Below are 25762 nucleotides of genomic sequence, written 5' to 3' on the forward strand. Positions count from 1 at the left end.
TAGTCCAACCCTCTGCAACGCAGGAATATGCAGCCATCCCAGACGGGGATTGAACCTGCAACCTTGGTGTTCTCAGCACCATGCTCTAACCAACTGAGCTATATGGAGTCTATATGGAGTCTCGCCAGCTTCCCTGCCCGAGCTGGGGAAAGGACCCGAAGGCGAGGGGCCGGAGGAGATGCCTTGCTGTGTCCATCAGGCAAAAAAGAAAAGGAAGGCGGCAGGAAGGAAATCGAACTACTCCAAGTGGTGGAGAGCAGGCAAGCCTCAGCATGCATACCAAAGGCAGGGAGCTAAGTAAATAGCCCAAACTCCGTATGATGAGCTCAGCATGTCTCAGACCACCCCTCATCTTTCTTCCCAAGCCCGCCCGCTTCCCTCTTCCACGGACAACGTTCCCATCCACCCTGCTGAGCAGGCATGTGACCTCTGCGTGATTTATCTTGGACTCATCTCTCCTTTCTCCTCCACATTCGAGTCGTGTCGCTTCCCCCTTTAGCACTGTGAAAATGCAGTCTCTCTCTCTCTCTCTCTCTCAGCCCACTCTGTGAAACTCTGGCGCACGCCCTGGCCATCTCTCACCTGGACCCAGCAACCGTCCCTTCTCGGTTCTTCCTCTCATTCCCTTTGATCCCCTCACCTCCATTCAATGGTCTGCAGCCAAAGCCACTGCTGGTCTCTGTCATTACTCTGATCAGACAATGACCCTCCTGAAATCCCTACAGCCAAGACGGACCCTCCCAATAGGCAAAGTGAGGCAGGCACCTCCGGCGGCAATTGCTGAGAGGTGTGGAATGGTACCCACCCTACCCCCAGCTAGCCTGCTGCCTCTGTTGTAGCGGAGGACACCACCACTGCTCCTGTAAGGTTCAGCTTCTAGTTTGTTTGGTTTATGTACATGGAAAGTGGCAGGGGCAGGTAGCATCTTCATATCCTTTGTCTTGGACCACTCCTTCCTACACCAGTTTCCTGCGCGCTCTCCAAATCAGCACAAGCACCTTCAAGCCCCTCTGTGACCTCGCTCCTCTCATCTCTCTGCTCTCAGATCCCAACTCGCCCCGCACCCCCTGCTTGTGACCCTCATCCCATCAGCCTCCACCATCCAAAGCCCTCCAGTTCTCTCACTGACTCTTTCAGCTGCTTCCTGAAACGCCAGCACAACACCCTAATTTCTCTCCCCAAACCCAATTCCTGTTAATCCTTTGGCACAAAGCCCCTAGTTCCCATGCTCTGTTGTAGCAAAGCCTGAGCATGCAAAGCTGAAGCCACATCTTATTTCTCTGTTTACCTCTTCCCCTCCTAGATTTATAGAGTTGGGAGGGACCTAAGGAATCACAGTCAAAGACTCCCTGACAGGTGGCCATCCAACCTCTGTTTAAAAACATCCGATGGAGGGTCAACCACCTGGCCAAGGTGTTCATAGAATCCTAGAGTTGGAAGAGACCACAAGGGCCATTGAGTCCAACCCCCTGCCAAGCAGGAAACACCATCAGAGCACTCCTGACATATGGTTGTCAAGCCTCTGCTTAAAGACCTCCAAAGAAGGAGACTCCACCACACTCCTTGGCAGCAAATTCCACTGTCAAACAGCTCTTACTGTCAGGAAGTTCTTCCTAATGTTTAGGTGGAATCTTCTTTCTTGTAGTTTGGAACCATTGCTCCGTGTCCGCTTCTCTGGAGCAGCAGAAAACAACCTTTCTCCCTCCTCTTTTATATATTTGAACATGGCTATCATATCACCCCTTAACCTCCTCTTCTCCAGGCTAAACATGCCCAGCTCCCTTAGCCGTTCCTCATAAGGCATCGTTTCCAGGCCTTTGACCATTTTGGTTGCCCTCCTCTGGACACGTTCCAGTTTGTCAGTGTCCTTCTTGAACTGTGGTGCCCAGAACTGGACACAGTACTCCAGGTGAGGTCTGACCAGAGCAGAATACAGTGGCACTATTACTTCCCTTGTGTTGAACAGCTCTTGCCACCAGAAAGTTCTTCCTGATGCTTAGTTGGAATCTCCTTTCTTGCTCTGTCTTCCATGTGAGAGCCCTTCAGAAGATGGCTCTCAGGTCACCCCTCCATCTTTTCTTCTCCAGGCTAAATATACCCAACCCCCTTAACCGTTCCTCCTCTTGTTTTTCCTATGTCAATTTTTAGACTGCAAGCTCTTTGGGGTGGGGACCCTTTTTCCCATTCAGCAAAGCACCAGGCTCACGGATGGTGCTAGATAACACATAAAAGTGATGAACAATGAATCACGGAAAACTCAGTTTCATGCCGCCCCCCACCCCAATAAGGACACCAGATGGACTGTGCCTGCCTCTCGTCCCGAGGAGGGGGCACCCACCAAGGGCAGAGGCTGTCCGCCCCAGCAAGGGGGATTTTTACAGCCCCTGAGCCAAGCTGTCTGGCTCCTCTTGCAAGGGCAGCCCCGCCGGGCAGCGTCTCCGAGGGCGGCCTGGGCTTCCAAGCCTATTTGCTGAGTCTCCTGCAGCAGCTGGATCTTGTTTACAAAGCTCTTAATGTGACGTCTCCAGGGGGAGAGCTGTACAAACATCCAACTTGCACTCAGACTCTCTGTATTTCTCTCCCCGGTTTGGGTTTCTTGAAATCACTTTTGACATTTGCATGGAAACAGGTTTTCTTCTTCCTGCTGCTCATTCCCCCAAAAGCCATTGCTCAAGCTGCACTGAATTCCAGCCTCCTCTGGGGAAGGGGAAGGGCAGTTTCTGAGCAGCACACAGCGGTGTTCGACAAGAGTTTGCAACGTAAAGGGGAAACAGACTGCCCTCCCCGGCTTGGGCAGCAGGGAAAACACTGCGGGGGGTTCTGATCCGCAAACCTTTGTGTGTACACAGAGGGCTGAACAGCACCTCCAGGGTGCAACTGCCTTATCTTCACTTGGGACAGCCCCACCACAAGTCCCGAATGCTTGTGCATGCACACGAAAGCTCATACCAAGAACTAACTTAGTTGGTCTTTAAGGTGCTACTGGAAGGAATTTTTTTATTTTGTCAAAGCTACCTTGTAAGACAGCTTCCTATCTCACTGTCTTGTCAGCATGTGCTGATGGGGAAGGACTGTAGCTTGGTGAGAAGAGCCTCTGCTTTGCATGCAGAAGGTCCCGGGTTCAGTTCCAGCAACGTTCCCAGGTACAGCTGGGAGAAATGTCCTGCCTGAAGCCCAGGAGAGACACTGCTGCCAGACAGCACAGACAGTGAGCAAGATGGGCCAGCAGTCTGACTAACTATAAGGGACCTACCTATGTTCCCATCATGCAACTTTGTGCTGTGTTCATCTAGTCCAACCACCAGCAATGAGCAATCTCATAGAATCATAGAATCATAGAGTTGGAAGAGACCACAAGGGCCATCGAGTCCAACCCCCTGCCAAGCAGGAAACACCATCAGAGCACTCCTGACATATGGTTGTCAAGCCTCTGCTTAAAGACCTCCAAAGAAGGAGACTCCACCACACTCCTTGGCAGCAAATTCCACTGTTGAACAGCTCTTAATGTCAGGAAGTTCTTCCTAATGTTTAGGTGGAATCTTCTTTCTTGTAGTTTGGAACCATTGCTCCGTGTCCGCTTCTCTGGAGCAGCAGAAAACAACCTTTCTCCCTCCTCTATGTGACATCCTTTTATACATTTGAACATCGCTATCATATCACCCCTTAACCTCCTCTTCTCCAGGCTAAACATGCCCAGCTCCCGTTGCCGTTCCTCATAAGGCATCGTTTCCAGGCCTTTGACCATTTTGGTTGCCCTCCTCTGGACATGTTCCAGTTTGTCAGTGTCCTTCTTGAACTGAAGCATCCATGACAGACGGCCATGCAACCTCTGCCTAAAAACCTCCAAGGAAGAAGAGTCCACCGCCTCCCGAGGGTGTCTGTTCCACTGTCAAAACAGATCTTACTGCCACAAAGTTCTTCCTGATGGTTAGTTGGACTCTCCTTCCTTGTAACTTGGAGCCATTGGTTCAAGTCCTGCCCTCCAGGGCAGCAGAAAACAAGCTGGCAGCCCTTAAGCTGTTTGAAGACGGCTCTCATATCACTTTTCAGTCTTCTCTTCTCTGGGCTAACCTTCCCCAGTTCCCTCAACTGTTCTTCCTTAAGGCTTGATTTCCAGTCCCCTGATCATCTTGGTTGCCCTCTTCTGTACCCATTCTAGCTTATCAATATCCTTCTTAAATTGTGGTGCCCAGAACTAGACACAGGACTCCAGGTGGCATCTGACCAAGACCAAATATAAAAGGTACTAGGCTGATCGCCGAAGAATTGATGCTTTTCAATTCTGGTGCTGGAGACTCTTGAGAGTCCCATGGACTGCAAGAAGATCAAACCTCTCCATTCTGAAGGAAACCAGCCCTGAGTGCTCACTGGAAGGACAGATCCTGAAGCTGAGGCTCTAAGACTTTGGCCACCTCAGGAGAAGAGAAGAGTCCCTGGAAAAGACCCTGATGTTGGGAAAGATGGAGAGCACAAGGAGAAGGGGACGACGGAGGACGAGATGGTGGGACAGTGTTCTCGAAGAGTTTGGATTTGGATTTGATATCCCGCTTTATCACTACCCGAAGGAGTCTCAAAGCGGCTAACATTCTCCTTTTCCTTCCTCCCCCACAACAAACACTCTGTGAGGTGGGTGAGGCTGAGAGACTTCAGAGAAGTGTGACTGGCCCAAGGTCACCCAGCAGCTGCATGGGGAGGAGCGGAGACGCGAACCCGGTTCCCCAGATTACGGGACTATTGCTCTTAACCACTACACCACACTGGCTCTCAACACGAGCTACAAACACGAGTTTGACCAAACTGCGGAAGGCAGTGGAAGACAGGAGTGCCTGGCGTGCTCTGGTCCAGGGGGTGACGAAGAGTCGGACACGACTAAACAAAAACAACATTACTTCCCTTGACCTGGATACTAGCCTAGAATAGCATTAGCTTTTTTGCTGATGCATCATATTGTTGACTCATGTTCAGCTTGTGTTCTACTAAGACCCCAAGATCCTTTTCATATGCACTGCTGTCAAGCCAACTGAGAGATAGCAGGCCCTGACCGAGAAACCTTGGCCCCACGTCCCTGCAGGGGCAGATTCCACCTTTCCAGCAGGTGACTGGCCCCTGCTAGTTACACAGCCCTCTCAGTGGAGCTCTCAAAACTTTGCCTCCTGAATCGCACCCCCCTTCCCCATCCCCCCTTCCATTTCTCCTTCAAAGCACAGTCCTGCCTTTACGGTCTTTTATTGGCAAAGTTCTTTGAAGCAACCCCATTTGCACCCGCTGTGCCTATGGATTTGCCCAAGTGCCAACTTCTATAGTGTTGATCCTGCCTTGCCGTCTGGGCTTGTGCCTCTCCAGAGCTGAGAAAGAGATCGGGCTGCACTTTCCAGGTGGAAGCTGATGGCGCAATCTTAGTGGCTCACGCAGGGCATGAAGGCAACAATCCTCTCCTCTTGTTGGGCTGCGAGCATCATTGTTAACCCCCTCACCTCTGAACGTGGGGAGTTCCAAAGAGCCCCTTATAGGTTTATCCTCAAACCCTCTTACCTAGCAGTGTCTGCATCGAAAGACGACACCAGGGGGTTGAGGTGCCGGTAGCGGTTGATGAAGGCATCCTTGTTGACCTCCCAAATCTCGCGGTACACATCCCAGGTCTTCAGGTACGCCTGGAGGTGTGTCGCGTTGGACTGCATGCCGGCGCTGATCTGCGACTGGATTTTCTTTATGTCCTCGTCGCGCTCTGGGGGAGGATAAAGAAGAAAAGCCAAATTTGTGATGCTGTCATGACAGTGACACCAGCAAACTCCACGCTGAGGCCATCAGCTCCTGGCAGTCAAGCAACCAGTCCTCCTGGACTAAGCTCATGCTTTCCAGGCATCTAATAATAATAATAATAACAATAATAATAATAATAATAATAATAATAATAATAATACCTTTATTGTCATTGTACAATCTGTATACAATGAAATTAAATGAGCCTCCCCCCCAAAAAACACTCAATCTCTTATCGAACAACACACCACCTCGCAAGTCAGTTTCGCTATGTTATTTTCCGTTCAACCTCAGGCAGAATGGAGACAAGCAGGAGGGCCCATGCCATCAAAATTAGCCATGCAGGCCCCGGTAGCACCCACCCCAGGATTTCTTAAGGAACTCAAAGGTGACACTGCTGAACTTCTCACAAAATGTACAACCTCTAACTAAAATTGGCCTCCAAACAAGAGCCTTTGAAAGTAGCCAAAGTAGGCTCCTTTTTAAAAAAGAAGAAGAAGTGATTCAGGATTTATTGGGCAAATTGGTAGAAAGCATGATCAAATATATTTATTTATTTAAAATATTTACAAACTGCCTTTCTGAACTATATCCACACAAGGCAGCAAACCATACAGCTAAAAAAAAAGGACAATATGTTATGATATGATTCATATACTGAAAAGTTTTTTTAAAATGACAAAAGCAGCAATGCCTTAAAATAGGTTTGGGGTTTTTTTTAGTTTAAATAAAAATGGTGGGCAGAAGGAACAAGACAGCGGGAGGGAGGATGGGGTGGAGGGAACGTCGCCCCCCCCCCCACTCTGAGAATACCGGAACCAACATGGATGGGCAGCAGATTCAGGGCAGGCAACAGGACGGGCCTCTTCCATGCTCCTGCCAACCTAGCAGTTCAAAAGCACGAAGTTCAAGTAGATAAATAGGTACTGCTCCGGCGGGAAGGTAAACGGTGTTTCCGTGCGCTGCTCTGGTTCGCCAGAAGCGGCTTAGTCCTGCTGGCCACATGACCTGGAAGCTGGACGCTGGCTCCCTCAGCCAATAAAGCGAGATGAGCGCCGCAACCCCAGAGTCGTCCGTGACTAGACCTAATGGTCAGGGGTCCCTTTACCTCCACGTAACGCAAGGGAGGAGCCTAATCTGGATCAGGGCCCTGGTGGCAGCCGAGGGGGCAGTGTTAACCCTTTCCTTCTGCACCGTGCCCCCCCTGTCTCCCAGCTGCCCCAGGAGGACAACTGGTAGGTCACCCTGTCCAGTGGCAAAGGGGGTGCTGAGACACCAGCTCTGTAACCTTTCCCGAATCATCCTCGCCTTCCATGATACAGTGCTCTGGTGTCTTCCAAGGACTCATGGAATCGTAGAGGTGGAAAGGACCCCAAGGAGCATTGAGTCCAAACCCCTGCAATGCAGGAATCACAGCTCAAGAATCCCTGGCAGGTGGCCATTCAACCTCTGCTTAAAAACCTCCAATAAAAGAAGGAGTCCATTCCACTGTTGAACAGCTCCTAACGTCAGAAAGTTCTTCCTAACATTTAATCGCAGTGTCATTTCTTGTGATTTGAATCCGTTGATTCAGAGAATCTTAGGAGTTGGAAGGGACCCAAGGGCCATCTAGTCCAACCCCCTGCAATTGTTCGGGTCCTACTCTCCAGAGCAGAAGAAAACGAGCTTTTTCCATGTGACAGCCCTTCTGGTATCTGGCTATCATCATCGTCATCTCCCCTCCAAGCTTCACAAACCACCAGGAAAACAAGCCCTACAGGCTTTCTTTTCCAGCATCCTTTGCAGAGCTGGTGCCCTCTGTTGCTGGGAAGCTGATGGCAGTTGCGATACAAGACATCTAGGGGGCACCAGCTTGGCAAAGGCTGTTTTAGCAGAAGCTGGGAACAATTATCAGGTGCGAGCCAAAGGCACCTTCTTTCCCTGACCCCTTTTCCGGCATACGGGGGAAGGCGCCCGGCTCAGCCTGAACCTCCCCGCACAGGTCTTTTATTACTCAAGCGTCACCTAACTACCCAGACTTCCCGCAGAGCTTCCAGGAGATGCAAAACCAGCACCATGAATCACACATGGCGACACAAACAAGCCTAATGTGTGAGCATCTGCGAGGAAGGTGTGTGGGGGGGGAGGTAAAGGAAAGCAGCAACGGCAGAATAACACCCAAGTCTTCCTGGGACTCAGCCCAGAAAAGAGGCTGAAGGAAGCAGCGGGGAAGGAGGGGGAGAAGAGGAGAAGGAGACAAAAGCCAGGAGGAGGTGAGCCGAAAGCTTGTGTGCGCAGTCGGTTCATACGTGGCTGGAGTTCAGAGTGCACCTCTCGCCTTCGCTCTCTCCTTGACTGCAACCCCTTGCAAATTCCACAGCTCTCCTTGGCTTGCCAGCTGCCCTACGCAAGGACTGCTAAAGACCATGTAATGACTCCCGAGCTAACAGGGAGGCCAGCTTGGCTCAGCTCAAAACTAACAAACTCCGCAGCTACTAAAAACCCATCCCGTCGCCCCACAAAATGCACTCCACAAATCACTGCTTTGTTTAATAATGCTCTGGGCGTCTCCTAACCCCTTATACTGTCCTTCTGTTTAATGCCATTTGCACACCATTCCTTCCTCCCCAATAGGGCTTCTGATGCCCCCCCCCCCCCATTTTAGGCAGAGACCAAGAGGCAAGAGAATTGGCGGAGAGGGTGTGGTGGAGATCTTGTGGGAGGCCAGACTGTATTTTGGGGGGACAATGAAAGAATTCCTATGCCCCACAAATCACCCAGAGATGCATTTTAAATAAAAGCGCACATTCTACTCATGTAAAACCACGCTGAATCCCGGACCGTCTGCGAGCTGGATATAGAAGGTAATTGGGCCAGATCCAGCCCATGGCCTTAGTTTGCCTACCCATGGTCTAGGACCTAGGAGACAGGTTCAAATCCCAGGAACTGCCACCCATTTTGCATCTCCAGGCCCATCAGCTCTCGGGCCTGGCATCTACCATATTTATGCAAATGTTCTCTATACAGAGGTTAAGAAGCATGTCATTTCCTGATGATTATGATTGAATGCTGTCCTCAAAGAGGCTCACCCGTTGCTTCCTCCGATGTCATTTCAGCACCAATCACATGCAAAACATTTGGCTTTATCCAAAAGGTGTTTCTCCTTATGTGTATGAATGTCTCCAAGTGTGATGGGGGAGTTAAAGCCACTTGGAGACATCCAACAGCCAAGGCGAGACTGAACCACTGGGGATTTCCCCCCAAAAGGCGAAAGGTTTTAGATAGTTTTCACCCTGCTCATCGGCATATTCAGGTCTTCTACAATTCTCCTGCCTTTAGCATGCCTTTATCGGCTTTTATTGGGCAGTCTCCAACTAAGGCGTCTCATTGGTACAAGGATTTACATTTATGCAACCCTCCTCTCCATAATCCCCACCCCCAGAGGAATCACAAGACCCCTAGAACAGATTTAGGAGCATGAAGGAGGGGCAAATTCCATTGAACAAGCGTAAATCCTTGTGCCGACTAAACACGTTACTTGGCATCACATTGGATATAACCTGTTGTTTTTATTCTGTTTTTTAAACCATCTCAGCAACCTGGCTGAAGGGTGGGGTTAAGAAATCCCGAAATAAAGTATGAAATAAGTAACTGAATAAGACTTTGGAATTGACTGTCATTCCTGGCTGGGCTCGGAAGCGCCCAGTCCTGGTGGGCTTTGTTTGATGCAGTGGCGTAGCGTGCGGGGTGCAGGGGGGGCCGGCCGCACCGGGCGCAACATCTGGGGGGGGGGGGGCGCTTGCACTCGCAGCTCTCTGCCCTGACCTGGCTCACTCTCTCTCTCTCACTGCTGTGCTGGCTGTGCAAATCCGATCCAAGCCGCCGCCCACTGGGGGGGTGCCAGGTGTGCAGGTTAGGGGGTGCAAATTACTTGCCTTGCCCCGGGTGCTGACAACCCATGCTACGCCACTGGTTTGATGCAAGCTTTGAATGTGAGAGGAGGTGGCCCAGTGCCCTCGGATCAGGCATGGGAGAGGGACAGAGGCCTGTCTGTGAAGAACCGACAGTTTGAGCTGCCTGGATAACGCCTTCAAGCCAAAGCAGCCTCCTTACCCACAAGGAGGTAGATGGGGTCCCGGGGAAACTTGCGCCTGACGAGGATCTCTGGGAGGTGGCGGAAGACGGAGATGCTGTTGATCAGGTGGGTGCTGATGTCATTGACCATGCTGGCCAGCTGGGCGAGCGTTGGAGAAAACTCCACCTGCAGAAGCCAAAGGGAAGGGGTCAGCAGGAAGGGGGAAGAAGCCCAACGCAAACTCCCTAGAGAAGAAGCGATGAGCATCACTCTGCACCCCAGAGCCCCAGGCTAGGGCTGGGACCTGAGCAGAAAGAAAATCTCCTGGTAATACAGTGGTGCCTCGCAAGACGAAATTAATCCGTTCCGCGAGTCTCTTCGTCTTGCGGTTTTTTCGTCTTGCGAAGCAAGCTCATTGACGGCTTAGCGGATTAGCGCTATTAGCGGCTTAGCGGCTTTTAGCGGCTTATCGGCTTAGCGGATCAGCTGATAAGCGGCTTAGCGGCTTAGAAAAAGGGGGGGGAGGAAAAAAACCCGCAGGAACTCGCAAGACATTGCGAAGCAAGCCCATAGGAAATTCGTTTTGCGAAGCACCTCCAAAATGGAAAACCCTTTCGTCTAGCGGGTTTTCCGTCTTGCGAGGCATTCGTCTTGCGTGGCAGCACTGTATTTTTAAAAGGCTTATTTCACCACAATCATCATGTGCAATTCCAAAATGGGGCGCAGCGGCATCCACACACATTCTTCCCACCCTGCAATTATTTTCCGACGTGACACTGGGGTCCTGCATTTCAAAATTAAAATACGTGAATGACGAGGTGTGGGGCTTCGGAGCAGCTTCCCTGAAGAGCTCAGGGGCAGGCCGAGGTGGGAGGCGGCAAGAGGCTCACCTGAGGGGTCTGGCCTGGATAGTTGTCCTGCAGAATCACCTTCACCCTGAAGAGGGGGTTGGGGCTGCTCTTGCCGTCGCCATTGATGGCTTTGGAGAGCTCCATCAGGGACCACTTGACATTGAGGCGCAGGGCGTCTTCCATCATCCTGTCCATCTTCGTGGTGTAGCTGTACCAGTGCTGGTGGACCTGGGGGGCAGGAGGAGGGGGAGGAAGGACAAGTGGGGAAATGTTGACTCTTTCTAGGATCAAGCATGTCCGTTGTGCCCTCTGGAATCCCTCTGGAAGCAACTTTGCCCAGGGATGCCAAGGACAAGCGGAGCCTGTTAATGAGGGAACAGCTGGCCCGATGCCCAGGCAGCCCCACCTTCCTCCATATGCATGCTCAGCACTTCAGCAAAATGTCACGGCCTCTGCTGGGACTGTCATTCCACAACAAAGCTCACAACAAAGCTAAGGGAAGCAACAGCACCACCTGCTGGCAGATACAGGAATCAAACATGCAATGTGCTTTACTTCCCTTCAGCGTCATTCAGCTCTTTCCAAAGCACTCCAAACGAGGCTGCGCAAAGCAGTAAGACTGGCTTTCCCCCCGGCCTCCTCACCTCTGGCCCATCGTTCTTAAAGACTTCGTATGTCTGCCGCATGATGTCAATGCACTCTTCGTGGATGGCGACCAGCTTCTTCTGCACCAAGTCCCGGTGGTCTTCCTGGTCCTCTTCAAACTCCAGGTCGTTGTAGACCCTTTTGCCAGTGATACGCACCAGAAAAGCCTCGCTTATCTGCTGGGCCTTGCGGGCGATGGCCAAGGTGGAGGCCTTGTATTCATTCACAATGTTCTGCACCTGTGTGGGAAAGCCAAAGGGAAGGGGGGAGGAAGAGACTTAAGTAGGTTCAGGAGGGGAAAGCGGGGCAGACTTAGCGCTGGAAGAGGCACCAAACCCATATGCCTAGTGCGGAGACCAGCCTCCTTGCTGCATTAGCAGAGGCCTGGGGAAATCCTGCTTAAAGAGCTCCTGGGCAGAGCAGCCCTGGGGCCACGAGGAAAAGAGGAGAAGGGAAATGGGCAACCGCACCTCGCAGCACTGCCAGGGATTTTGCCGAGAGGGGGAGAAATTAAAACATTTGAAGGCTTTTTTCTCACAAGAATAGTGCCTGTACATTTGGCCTCATATCACCTAGGTTCTACAGATGCTAAACATGCATTTAAAATAATAGTAATAATAATATTAACAGTAGGAAGATGGAAAGGTGGGTATCTGGGGGCTGTGGCTCATCTGGGGAGAGAGGACTTCCCCCCCCTTTTGTCGCCATCCCCTGCCTGCATATGATGATGATTTGAATTTATATACCACCCTATACGCAGGGGTTTCAGGATGGTTCACAGAATAAAATCATTATCTAAAACCACAAAATACATAATAATTTTTTTAAAAAAAAAAACAATAGCCCCAGATGTCCACGCCACTGTGATAACACCACAGGAAGCCACAGTCACAGGAGGTGGAGGACAGGAGGGGTGCCAACCAGAGGATAACTGTGGGGGTGGGAAAAGACTTCAGACAAGGGGGCCGGCAACAAGAGGGGCTGGCCAAGTCGAGGGGAGGGGCTTTGGCTCCTTTTTAGAAGTTCTCTCTGCAGCAGAGAGGAAGCTCAGAGAACGGCCTCCCAATCAGGAGTTCATCCAAACTTCACTTGTGCGCTGCCTAGAAAGCATGGGTCTTATCCCCTTGCTCCGCTCCTTTCCAAAGGAGACCCCATTCTTTAGCTATAGATCGGAACAAATAGCAATCTGGGGAAAACTCGAATTGCCATTTGCTCCAACTGAGTGGTGAAGAGCAGTTTCCCCCAGAGGAAAGCGGTGGAACAAGAGGAAGTGTAGATACGCCCCCCCGTTCGAAAAGTAGGTGCTTGCGTGGCACAGTAAGTGATGTGGAGAGCAGACAAGCCCAAAGGTAGAACAGATCTTTTGGAGAAAGGAAAGCCTGCCCAGAACATCCCTAGAATTGCCCGCCCACCTTGTCCCTCAGAGGTCTGGGAAGGGAAGACATCCAGCAGCATGCAGGGTCCCCAGCACCCCAGGGCAGAAATCAGCCTGACCAGGGCTGTCTTAAGCATATCCAGTGCCGTGGTGCAAATATCTCGCTGCCCCCACCCCCCCATTTCCCAGAGTTGTCAGCCTTTTTTTAAGGGAGGGGGACTTTGGTCCGGCTAGTTTACATCGCATGGTCTGATGCGCGCTCAGTGCTGCACGTAAGTAAGAGGCGCCCGGATCGCAGCCCAGACGGCCTCCCGTGAAGCCTCCCTCTAAGTGCCCGGGACCCCTTAGCTGCCCCCGCCTGGGAAAGGGCCAGCAAGCAGATCAGGTGGCCCACCAGCTGTCCCATCCTCACTCGGTGCCAGGATTGCACAGGGCGCTTCCCTGCTCTGCTCTCAGACTCCGCAGGGAGGCGCGCAAGCACCGACGCAGCCAGAGAGGGGTGGGAGAGACACACCCAATTGCACCCGCCAGGCACCCAGGCAGCCCCAGCAGGAGGGGACGCAAAGGGGCTTCCCTGAGCCGGACGCAGCACGCTCCAATGGGTGGTTGAGAGGAGAGGAGCGGGCTGCCCCAGAGCGGGGAAGGGAGAAAGCCCTGACTCTCCTTCCCGGACACTCAGCCTGTGGCGCCCTCCAAAATCTGGCACAAAATCTGTCTGTGGTTAAGACGCCCCTGAGCCTGACCTTGCTGGCGTGCAGCCGGCATTCCGATATAAAGACGGCGCTTGCTCCTTTGAGGGACCAGAGCAGCTTCTTCAGGCCAGGCTGGATCTTCCTGTCCAGGTAGCGGATGCGTTCCCGGAAGAGGCCCCTCTCCTCCGCAGACAGCATGCTGATGATCCTGAGCACCAGGGGCGGCAGGGGGAGATGGATGAGACCCAGCCACAGAAGCAGCCCTTCCTTCCCCACCAAACCGGCCAAAAGGTTGCAAAGACCAAAGTCTTGCAGCCAAAATACACGGCCCTAGCCCCTGACGGCTGAAAAGTATTTCTGCGATCTACCTGAACGCTCTTCATTAGTGCATAATTGTCTTTGCATCTGGGGTTGGTTTTATGTGGTTCTGGACTATGCTGTTTGTGTTTCTGTAACCCACCCTGGGACCTTCTGAGGGTGAATGGCAGAGGTAATCAATCATTCGCATCATGATGGATCCTTCCAGGTGCACCTGATTTGCCCTAAATCATTGCGATTGCAGGTCTCTGAGGCGGGACTGGCGCAAATCTCTATGGACATATATTCATGTTCCCTTAAGAATGCTGTCAGCAAGAATATTATTGGCCCAAAAATGGAAGCAAGAAGAACTACCAACATTAGAAGAATGGAGGATGAAATTGATGGACTACGCAGAATTAGACAAGATAACAGGAAGGATCCGAGACCGGCGGGACCAGAGGTTTACCAAAGACTGGACTAAATTTACTGAGTATCGGAAAAGTATTTGTGATGATCAGATTACGTTTGTAGGACTACAAGAAGTTCTGTGAGGAGTAATTTAAGAAATATTGTAAAAATGGAAAGGGAGAAATGATTTGCTAGAAAAGGTAAAGGCAATATTAAGTTAAGAATTGCAGGAGAAATAATCAAGACGGAAGGCTATCAGAGATGCTGAAGGAAGTCCAGACAAGGACATATGTATAATAATTTGTGTGGTACGTCTTTAAAATTTTAGTATACTAAAAATTTATATATATATATATATATATATATATATATATATATATATATATATATATATAAAGAATACTGTCAGAGAGCCCGGCTGCTGGATCAGACCAATGGACCACCTAGCTCAGCTTCCCATTTCCCACTAGAGCCAACCCACTAGCAGGAGAATGAAGATAGCAGACCTTCCCAACTGTTGCTCCTCAGAACCAATGCTATTCAGATATAGACTGCCCTTGAACATGGGTGTTCCACATAGCCATCACAGCTAACAGCGCTTTGACTGCTCCTTGAATTCATCTAATTCCTTTTTAAAACCGTCTGACCTGGTGGCCATCGCTACGTAAGGAGAACTGGCAATCTAAACCTTTCCTTTACCTTTTACTCACAGTCTTCGCTAAGTAGTATTGCGCACACAGTTTCAGTCCCTATTTAGGGCAAACTGTCATTTATTCTTGTCTGCATTGGTGATTGTTAATAGAGAATGAGGAGGTGGTCTTTATCCCAGACTAATTAACCTGGGGGATTCGCGGGCGCGATTCTCCCCTGTGTGTATCTTAAAAGCCTCTTGCGTCTGAATGCTGAACCAAATAAAAGCCCAGTGCACAGGATGGTCTCAGGCAGCCTTCCCTGAGCTAACCGGGAGAGTTTGATGAGAAAGAGGGATTGAATGCTGCCCATTTCTCTCCCGCTGCACCAGCTTGGTCTCCAATTAATTCCCAAGTGGGAAAAAAGCTAGCACAAAAGAAATGCTTACACTTGTGTCATGATAAAAATACAGCTGCCAAGACAAAGCTCGTTTCAAACAACACTTTCTCTGCAGAGAAACGCCTCCATGTCACACTTCAAAAAGGAGACTGTGGCAAAGCAAAAAGGGGGAGGGAGAGAAAGCCCCCTCCTTGCCCAACACACCTTCGGAAATCTTAGTCAGGAAGCAAACCGCTCTTCTGATCGCCTTATGAACGCGGCGACGCCATAATATGGAAGCGAGGCTGATGCCGCAGGAACCTCCTGATCAGGCCCCCCCGCCCGCAACCACCCATCAGAGCATGTGGGAGTTGGGGTGGCGGGAGGAACTGAACCCTGACAGTAGCAACACTTGGGTTCGGGATGGGGGGCTGCAGGCATTGCTTCTGTACGTTGCAAACACAGCATCCCTTGGACCGTCACAAGCCAGGCAAGGAGGAGAAGGACGGTGGGATGTCCACACTCCCAGAAAACAGAATTAGGAAGAACTGGGAGTTTTCCATTGCCCAGGTGGGAGAGCTCGCCCCAGGCCTCCCAAATGACTTTTCTGTGTGCCTCATGTTTGTTTTAGCCCCATTCCTCCCTAAAGAGAATGGTCCAGCCAGGCCGCTGTTGCAGGCTGAGGGTTTCAGAGGGAGCATGAACTGGGGGCAGGGGGGAAAGGATTTTTCCATGAGGATAAAGCCCCCAAGTCTGTTTTGCATAGCCCTGTCTACAAAATCAAGTGGAACCTAAAACACATACAGTGGTACCTCGGGTTAAGTACTTAATTCGTTCAAGAGGTCTGTTCTTAACCTGAAACTGTTCTTAACCTGAAGCATCACTTTAGCTAATGGGGCCTCCTGCTGCTGCTGCGCGATTTCTGTTCTCATCCTGAAGCAAAGTTCTTAACCTGAAGCACTATTTCTGGGTTAGTGGAATCTGTAACCTGAAGCGTATGTAACCTGAAGCGTATGTAACCCAAGGTACCACTGTATACAGATACCACCCTCCACTGAAGGAGAATTCCTTTAGTGAGACAAGAGGAGGTGCTACGAATGGACCACAGGATCAGCCCTGGCATTTGAGGTCAAAGCTTCTAGGGCCCAGAGCCCCCTCTGCCCCGCCCTGCAATCCAGACACCTGGAAACATTTTCACGAAACAAAGGAACGCCGCCATCTTTGCACAGTGCCAGACCCTTTACAAATCATAACATTCAAATCCTTTCCAAAGCAATGAGAAGGGGGGGGGGCATTCAGATTGGCGTGGGAGGAGCGGCTAAAAGGTGCCTCTGGTTGTTAACTGCCATCCAGACACGTGTTAACCAGAGATTCAAAAAAGCAGCTGCCTTCTGTCCTAAGTGGCATAACCCAGGCCACTGATTACAGTAGGCAGGGAGGACAAATTAGCCTTGGCTGGCTGTAAGGCGAGAGGCACCAGCGTTTGTGAAATTCACCAGTTCTATTCCACAGAACAGTAGAACTGGAAGGGGCAGCAAGGGGTCATTTAGTCCAATCCCCCCCCCCAAAATGCAGGAATCGCAGCTAAAGAATCTGCAAATGACGAGAGCGGAAGAGAGCAATCGCCCTCCCGAAATGGCCAGCGTACCTGTTATAGTCTCGTGCCACCAGCAGCAGGTTCTCTCTCAGGTTGCGCAGGTCCTCCTTCCTTTCGTAAACCTCGACCACGTAGTGGGGGATCTCAAAGAGAACCCTTTCCCAGTAGTGGATTTCCACAAATAATTTCAGCAAATGCCTGGAAAGAGAAGGGACAGAGGCACAAGGGGGTGGGAGGGGCGCCTGGCCTCCCAAGACATGTCCAGGCTCCACTGCTCCGACCACAGTGCCGTGAAGATGGAAATGACATTAACACCAATTGGCTCCTTTAGATGGAGGATGAATGACTCTTTGTTTAGGAATGAGGAAATGATCAAAAAGGCCCCCCAAAAAACTTGAGAGACTACTTTGAGATAAATATGAATACCACTACTGAAAAAAGAGTAATTTGGGACGCAAGCAAAGCAGTTATGAGAGGGTTTTTGATACAGCAGAATGCAATTAAGAAGAGAGCTCAAAATGAAAAAAAGGGGAAAATTCTGGAGAAAATAAAGGAAGGAGAAAAGAGACTGAGGGCAAAACCAAAATCACAGGAGATCCTGAAAGAGATAAAGCTACATCAGGTACAATATATGAAATTGATGAATCAGGAAATAGAATGGAAGATTAAACAGATGAGACAAAAGACATTTGAATCGGCTAACAAATCGGCTCCACAGTGCAAGGTTTCCCACCGCCACTGCCACCAATCAGCTTGCTCACTTGTCAAAATTGATGTCCAGCATCCCGGGTTTCTCCGTGCTCAAAATGAGGAGAGGGGTGTCCAGGCGTTTTAGGCTGTCCTTGTCCAGGGTCTGGGTCCATTCGTGGAAGGTCTTCCGCTCAATCTCGTCCATGGCCTGGATGAGCAGCTGGTAGGTCTGGAAGCTCTCTTCTCCGGTCCCAATGTGGGGGATGAAGTGGGCTTTGGTGAGGCACTGCCAAGGAGGAGAGGAGAGGGCTCTGCTCAGGAGCCACGCAAGGCAGCTCCCGGGAGGCAACAGACACACCGCTCGTGATTGCAAAGATGGCCAGCGAGGTGTGCAGGGTTAGGGACAGATTTTACTTTCTTGGGCTCCATGATCACTGCAGATGGTGACAGCAGCCACAAAATTAAAAGACGCCTGCTTCTTGGGAGAAAAGCAATGACAAACCTAGACAGCATCTTAAAAAGTAGAGACATCACCTTGCCGACAAAGGTCCGTATAGTTTTCCCAGTAGTGATGTATGGAAGTGAGCGCTGGACCATAAAGAAGGCTGATCGCCCAAGAATGGATGCTTTTGAATTCTGGTGCTGGAGGAGACTCTTGAGAGTCCCATGGACTGCAAGAAGATCAAACGTATCCATTCTGAAGGAAATCAGCCCTGAGTGCTCACTGGAAGGACAGATCCTAAAGCTGAGGCTCCAATACTTTGGCCACCTCATGAGAAGAGTAGAGTCCCTGGAAAAGACCCTGATGTTGGGAAAGATGGAGGGCACAAGGAGAAGGGGAAGACGGAGGACAAGATGGTGGGACCGTGTTCTTGAAGCTACCAGCATGAGTTTGACCAAACTGCGGGAGGCAGTGGAAGACAGGAGTGCCTGGCGTGCTCTGGTCCAGGGGGTCACGAAGAGTCGGACATGACTAAACGACTAAACAACAACAACAACAAAACTTCTTACACACTGAAGATGCAGGCCCAGGGATTTGCCCATCCACTCTGAGCAGAAGTGGCTCTCCAACATAAGAAGAACCCAGCTGAATCAGGCTGACATCCTAGTCCAGCATCCTGTTCTCATGGGGCCCCAAAATGTAGGAAACTGGAAAGCGGGACCAGAACACAACAGCACTCTCCCTACATGTAATCCCCAGCAACTGACTGGCATTCAGAGGTCCATCGCCTCCGACAGCAAAGACAGGACATAGTCACCCTGGCTAGTAGTCACCAATAGCCTTCTCCTCCATGAATTTGTCTAACCCCCTTTTAAAGCCATTCTAGCTTGTGGCCGTCGCTGCCTCCTGTGGCAGGGAGTTCCACAGTTTAACTGTGCACTATGCGAAGAAGCATCTGGGCACAGGGTCTTTTCCATCACCTGAGAGGCCGTCTGGGACTTATGCTCTGCCTCTCCTGTTCACTTAAAATGTTCCGGCAGATTCATGTTCTCCTAAGCACAGAAATATGGTAAGTTGGCAACCACCATTTCCCATCATAGTAAAACGCAGTGTCCTGGTTCTCTACCTGTAGTCAGGCTCCCCTCTTGCACTGAAAGAGTGTATGTGACTATGCCTAACTGGGAAAGGGGTAATAAAGGTAAAGGTAAAGGTACCCCTGCCCGTACGGGCCAGTCTTGACAGACTCTGGGGTTGTGCGCCCATCTCACTTAAGAGGCCAGGGGCCAGCGCTGTCCGGAGACACTTCCGGGTCACGTGGCCAGCGTGACATCGCTGCTCTGGCAAGCCAGAGCCGCACACGGAAACGCCGTTTACCTTCCCGCTGGTAAGCGGTCCCTATTTATCTACTTGCACCCGGAGGTGCTTTCGAACTGCTAGGTTGGCAGGCGCTGGGACCGAGCAGCGGGAGCGCACCCCGCCGCAGGGATTCGAACCGCCGACCTTTCGATCGGCAAGCCCTAGGTGCTGAGGCTTTAACCCACAGCACCACCTGCGTCCCAGGGAAAGGGGTAATATTAACTTAATTATCACAGCACACACCCTAGTCTTTGCAAGTCGGAAGGAAGGAATGCTAGCGGAGCAGCTGATGATTTTGAGGCTCACCTGCTTTTCACGCCCCCCCCCTCTTTCCTTCCTCCCCCAGGATCCATCCCCCAGTCTTGAGCTCAGCTAGAACATTAGTTCACTACTTGGGTCAACGGTGGGCACAAACGAAATGGGAAAATAAAATCCTGGTTGCCCATTAAACTCTTTCCGGTGGGTGTACTAAAGAAAACAACATATGTCACCTAGAAAAATTGGGCCAATTATTAGTGCCAAAATAAAAAATATAAAAAGCTTTTAAGAAGCTTTTGTCATTAGCAAAGCTGAATCAGGCACCACTTGTTGGTTTCCCCAGCGTGATGGTCTCCCAGCCAACGCTCAGGAAACCATGCCGTGGGCCAGGGTGTTAATGCCGATTTCCTTCAACAAGGACCCAGCAAGGCCTGCTTCCAAACGGGACACTGATTGTGGAACAGCCACACTTTGTTCACTCAAAGGGCATTTGCACAGCGCTGTGAACAAAACCCCCCCTCTTGCATTTCCCCTGCTCAGTGCTAATAAAATCCAACTTATTTTTTTAAACTCAGCTGCACAATTTCCCCAGGTGTTGATGACCTACTGTGTTGTTATTCTGGCTGTATAGATTGCCGTAGCCATTTCCTTCTCTGCAGCCTCAGTTCTCTAGGAATCAACTCTATCACTTTAAGCCTTCCCTAATAGCATTAGCTTTATATCCATTTTTTTCTTTCTCCCCACTCCTAAAATGCAACAGAGCAGGGGTTAGCAGTGCAGCAAAGTGGCAAGTATTGAATGCTTTCCCCGCATGCAACAGACCCCAAAGGATCACAGCACGGGGGGAAGTTTCAATCCATGCCCTACTGAGCTGTTCTCCAGTTACTTACTCCCCTGGCATAGATACGGTAACCATAAGTGCCAACTCCTTAGGGCCCTGAGTGCCCGGGCACCCACAAATTTCAGTGCCAGGGCCAAGCATGCTGCATGGCACCCACAGCTCTGAGATGCCACACTGGCACTCCTGGCAGGAACAAAACCTGTTGTGGAATAATGTGTCTTCTTCTCCCCATATTTCCTTGAAACAAGGTGACCCCAAGACTGCCCTCATCTTCTTATCCAAGGACAATGGCGCTCCTGTATCAATGGCGGCCCATTCTCTGAGCTAGAACGTTCTGTCCAGACTTGGCAAGCCTCACCGCCAAAGCAGCAGCTGCGTTCCAGTCATGTGTGATCCCTACCTGTCAGCAGCTGGGAAATCCCATGCTAAATAATACTGCAAGGGGAGCTGCGTGATCAGAAGGAATCAGAGCCAAAACATATGTGCTGACGCACGTATCATTCTTCCCCCGGGGACGCTGTCTACCAAAAGGCATGTTCCAAACCCCTCGTTTCTGAACTTTGCTTTTTCCTTTGAATGTACATAGCCAGGAAAGTATTCCCTGGGCGCAAGTGACTGGGTAAATTCCAGTAGCAGCAGGGGAGGTAAAAAAAAAGTGCAGCACAGAGGAAGTTCAAGATCAGAACAGAAAAGGGTTATAGGTGTTTTCTGGACAACCACAAGTGGACACAATGAGGCCGGTGGAAACCCATAATAGGGCCTTCTCAACAGCGACCCCGCAGCAGCGAAACTTCATCCCTTTTGAGATTCAGCAGGCTTCCTCTGAACTTTCAGTAACACACTGAAACACTGTACAGAAGGTAAAGGTAAAGGGACCCCTGAACATTAGGTCCGGTCACGGACGACTCTGGGGTTGCGGCGCTCATCTCGCTTTACTGGCCGAGGGAGCCGGCCTACAGCTTCCGGGTCATGTGGCCAGCATGACTAAGCCACTTCTGGCGAACCAGAGCAGTGCACAGAAATGCCGTTTACCTTCCCGCCGGAGCGGTACCTATTTATCTACTTGCACTTTGACGTGCTTTGGAACTGCTAGGTTGGCAGGAGCAGTGACTGAGCAACAGGAGCTCACCCCGTCACGGGGATTCGAACCGCCGACCTTCTGATCAGCAAGTCCTAGGCTCTGTGGTTTAACCCACAGCGCCACCCGCACCCCTACAGAAGGGAAAGCCCCTTGATAATTTGGGTTATGGGCTTTCATGACAGTCCTGGAATTTTCAGGGCAGATGGAGACTATGGAGTGTGGTGTAGTGGTTAAGAGCGGTAGTCTTGTAATCCTGGGGAACCAGGTTCGCGTCTCCGCTCCTCCACATGCAGCTGCTGGGTGACCTTGGGCTAGTCACACTTCCTTGAAGTCTCTCAGCCCCACTCACCTCACAGAGTGTTTGTTGTGGGGGAGGAAGGGAAAGGAGAATGTTAGCCGCTTTGAGACTCCTTAAAGGGAGTGAAAGGCGGGATATCAAATCCAAACTCTTCTTATGAATTCCTACTCCTGTGACTGTTTTCTAATTCTGAATTGTAAATTGTTGTAACCTGTCCTGGGATCTGCTGGTAATAAATTTAATAATAACAGGTCATAAATCAGGGCTGGCATATTGGGGTCTGGTGGAGTTCATTGTTATAGGTGTTGGCACAGTCATGAAAGGACATTTTGTATGCTTTATATGGTATCCTGTACAGGTTTTTAAAATCCTATTTTATATATTGTAAACTGCTTTGTGATACCTTTTCTCAAAAAGTGGATCATGGGTTATATTCAACTGGTTTTTACTCAGAGCAGGCCCACTGAAATTAGTGGTCATGGCTAACTATGGACCATTCATTTCAGTGGGTCTACCCTGAGCAAAAGTTAGTTGAATGCAGTCCAATCAATCAATCAATCAATCAATCAATTCAAGAGCCTATCAGGGCCAGGGATTTCCTGCAAAATGGCAGGGGAAGGTGGGCTGAATTCAGCTTCCAGACTGGCCCAGTTGCTTGAAGTATCTGCTTCCACACCGACAGTCCTGAGTTCTAATTCTGAAGCACCCAGTCAGGAGGGCTGGAAACTTACTTTGTGAAAAGAAGCCTGCAAGAAACCCAAGTCTTTGTGGGGTGCAAATCAGGTTCTGAGTTGATGTGTCAAGTGACAACAGTGACGTAGCGTGGGTTGCCAGCTATGGGCCACGTGGAGGATGGAGTGGGAGCGAGGGAAACGGACAGGGTAGGCATGTGCATTCAACTGCCTAATGGCATCCGCGTCACCCAGGAGATTGCAGCCCCAGTGGTGGCTTCACTTTTTCCTTGCTTGACCTCAGCAGGTTTCTAGACAGCCTTCTCCAGCCCGGAGCGCTCCAGATGTTTTGGACTACAACTTCCATCACACAACCTGTGCTGGCTGGGGCTGACAGGGGTTGTGGTCCAAAACATCTGGAGGGCAGTTGGCTGGGGAGAGTTGCTCTAGAACCGAGTGAAAGAGAAAGAGAGACAGAAATCAGTAAGGGCTCCCAAAGCAAACTCTGCTTCCCAGCCTTGCTAGACCTCCCATATTCTGCCGCCAGACTTATTGGTTATTCACCCGTCCCGCTGGGCTTCTTCCCTCCCACCCAGGCCACAAACGCCCCCACCCGTGTGCCTTTGTCTTCGTGCCCAGTTGCCTGATGACCCCCATCTCAGCTTGCAACTTGGCCCGCAGAACTTGAGAAATCAGGCAAGCCCAGTGGGAAGCCTTGAGCCCTGGCCGTCCCCAGGCTTCTTGCCACACAGCATAGCAAAACCGTTTGCATCCCACACACCCTGGGCCTGAGAAACGCTGAGAAAGAGAGAGAGAGAAAGAGAGAGAGAGAGAGAGAGAGAGACAGACAGACAGACAGACAGACAGAGAGAGAGAGAGAATATGAAAGTGCCTGTTTCCTCTGCCTGCCAAGAGCAGCGTTGAGGGACTGGCACACCTCGCCATTACACAACAAACATCAGAAGCAGGGCAGGGGAGCGCCAGGGTCCAGGCGTTTGCCAGCTAATATCAACATAAAGGGAAGGCTCCTGGCAGGGGAGAAGCTGGTTTTGGACAGGGAGGTTCAGAAGGGAGCTGATCTACCGGCAGCTTTCCTTTACATCCTAACGCGGATTTTGGCAATTTCAATTTTCAAGTGTGCACAGAGCGAAGAGCCGGGTGGGGGGAGGTTTGATTGATGGTGGAAAAGCCGTTTTGTTTCTACCCAACGTATAATTAAACCTGTCAGATGGAACTCAGAGACGGAGGATGTTATTGAGGTAAATAGCTGAGAAATAGACAAAAAAAATTGATGAGGTTGCTTGATGAATAAAGAACAGCCGCCGCGACCATGCCAAGGGCCCGTTGTTTTGCTGACCTGCAGATAGCTGCCCCCGCCAAAAAATAATCTTAGAAGGGCTGGAGAGGAATACCTTCCCACCCTCTGCCCAAGCAAAACAAGACTAATGTGAAGGAGACGTGCATTACTGTAGGACAGGAGACTCTCTAAATCACTGAGCATTGTTTCACTAGTGCAGGACAGAAGACCAAGGTGGATATCCTGCGGATACCGTATGCCCTGCCTCCACCCAACAAAGCCAAGAGCCAGGATCAGGGGGAGGGCTAGCCTCTGCCAGGTCTGAACCTTGCCTGGTACCCTGGCCAGGGGAAAGGAGCGAAATGGTAGAGGGAAAGGAGCAAAGCTAACCTAGCAGGAACAGGAGAATGATTCACAACCGCGGGAGCAAAAGCTGTGATTCCTGCACTGTGGGTCCCTTCCAACCATGCAGTTCTATGTAAACAGTTCTGACCGAGGCGGAGCAGGAAAAGGAAGTGACCAGCACGTCTGATGCAATCCTGGTGGGCCTGGAGACAGCATGCTAATCCACTCCTGTCCCGCTGACTCCTGCTCACACGAAACAGAACAGGTTGCGTAGCACGCAAAGCCAAGTCCACTACCTGCTCCTCAGCAGCTGACGCCCGAGGCGGACGTTTCACTCTGCCTAATGGTGGGACCAGCCCTGCCGGCCACTGGGGTCTATTGCAGTCCTTAGAGCAAGAGCCTTACATTCATGGGTTTCTCAATGCGCCGTCGCAGAGCGCGCATCCAGTGGACCAGGCCCGAGTAATGGCACATGTGTGGCGGCAGGAAAGGGGTCCGCTTGCTCAACTCCTTGTTGACCAGGGAGAGCTCTCTGTTGAACAGCATGAAGATGTCCACCGTCTTCTTGTCGAAGGTGCGCTTGATGGCCTGGGACAGAGAAAAGAGGCCTGGTGGGATGCCCTTCCCACAATGAGAAGCCACCGACCCTTGCCCCGCTGGAATGAACCACTTTCCAAGGTCCTCCTGAAACTCCCAAGCATTTCCTTGGCTCAGGCCTCCCTGAAGCTCTTGAGATGCTGGTCAAATTGGGAGCCAGCAGCCAACCGACCTAACCGCTGGCTCCTATTGTACCAGCTAGGTCACAGAAGGCTGAACTCTGTCCAAGGTGATACCTGCTCAAGCTCTACTTTCATGCCACAGAGATGTTCAAACCCACTGTGAGCAAAGAGGCCCACACTCAGAGTTGCTTGTAAGAAGAGCCAGGATCAGACCAAAGGAGGCCCAACTAGTCCAGCAACCAGCTTTCACAGGGGGCAATGAGATGCCCCCAAGGGCAACCCACAAGCAGGAATGAGCTCAGCAGGCCTCTCCCCACTTGAGCTCCCCAACAACTGGTGTTCAGAGGTATGCCAGCTCCCCCACTGGAGGCCGCCACGGCTAGTAGCCATGGCTAGTCTTATCCCATTGATAGCTCGATGCTCCCTTCCTCCTGCCAGCTCCACAGAGCTCAGCCCTGCCTCAGATTCAGTCGGAGGGCCCGTCACTAGCAGTACCTCTCGCGATGACAAGTGATGGAAGATGTCCTGGATCTCCACACCACGCTCCACGTCCTTCACGGTCTCAAAGGCAGAGGTGATCAGGTTCTGGGTCATCACCTCCAGGTCCTTGATGCCAGCACGGAAGCTGATGCCCCCAGGGATTCACAGAGAGAAGGGAGAGGACGTTGGAAGGAGAAGGTAGAGCAGAAGAAGAGTTTGGATTTGATATCCCACTTTATCACTACCCGAAGGAGTCTCAAAGCGGCTAACATTCTCCTTTCCCTTCCTCCCCGACAACAAACACTCTGTGAGGTGAGTGGGGCTGAGAGACTTCAGATAAGTGTGACTGGCCCAAGGTCACCCAGCAGCTGCATGTGGAGGGGCGGGGAATCGAACCCAGTTCACCAGATTACGAGTCTACCGCTCTTTACCACTACACCACACTGGCTCTGAGTGTGCCCTGAGAGCGCAGTGCCCTGACTGGGAGCAGCAGGCTCTGCCTCAGGAGATGCTGTGCTTGCCTTCCCAGCATCCTCTGCTCCCTCCCTCTTTCTGTACACTGAATGAAGGACCCAAATGTAGACTTGTCTCCTG

General features: G+C 51.0%; 1 protein-coding gene and 1 long non-coding RNA gene across 2 annotated transcripts in view; one reads left to right on the forward strand and one right to left on the reverse strand.

Annotated features, from left to right (window-relative positions):
- The window catches only part of DNAH2 (dynein axonemal heavy chain 2), a 143707-nt gene that overhangs the window by 78070 nt on the left and 39875 nt on the right, over nucleotides 1-25762 (reverse strand). The window contains exons 12-20 of the mRNA XM_079951695.1: nucleotides 25184-25313; nucleotides 24375-24557; nucleotides 17452-17666; nucleotides 16742-16888; nucleotides 13429-13585; nucleotides 11310-11549; nucleotides 10705-10893; nucleotides 9853-10000; nucleotides 5533-5725 (exon numbers count right to left, since the gene is read on the reverse strand). Of these exons, the coding sequence (XP_079807821.1) occupies nucleotides 5533-5725; nucleotides 9853-10000; nucleotides 10705-10893; nucleotides 11310-11549; nucleotides 13429-13585; nucleotides 16742-16888; nucleotides 17452-17666; nucleotides 24375-24557; nucleotides 25184-25313 (1602 nt within the window). The remainder of the gene's footprint in view (nucleotides 1-5532; nucleotides 5726-9852; nucleotides 10001-10704; nucleotides 10894-11309; nucleotides 11550-13428; nucleotides 13586-16741; nucleotides 16889-17451; nucleotides 17667-24374; nucleotides 24558-25183; nucleotides 25314-25762) is intronic.
- The window catches only part of LOC307202372, a 359370-nt gene that overhangs the window by 60420 nt on the left and 273188 nt on the right, over nucleotides 1-25762 (forward strand). The window lies entirely within an intron of this gene.

Source organism: Podarcis cretensis (genome assembly GCF_951804945.1).
Source record: "Podarcis cretensis genome assembly, chromosome: 13".
In the NCBI taxonomy this organism is placed as follows: domain Eukaryota; kingdom Metazoa; phylum Chordata; class Lepidosauria; order Squamata; family Lacertidae; genus Podarcis; species Podarcis cretensis.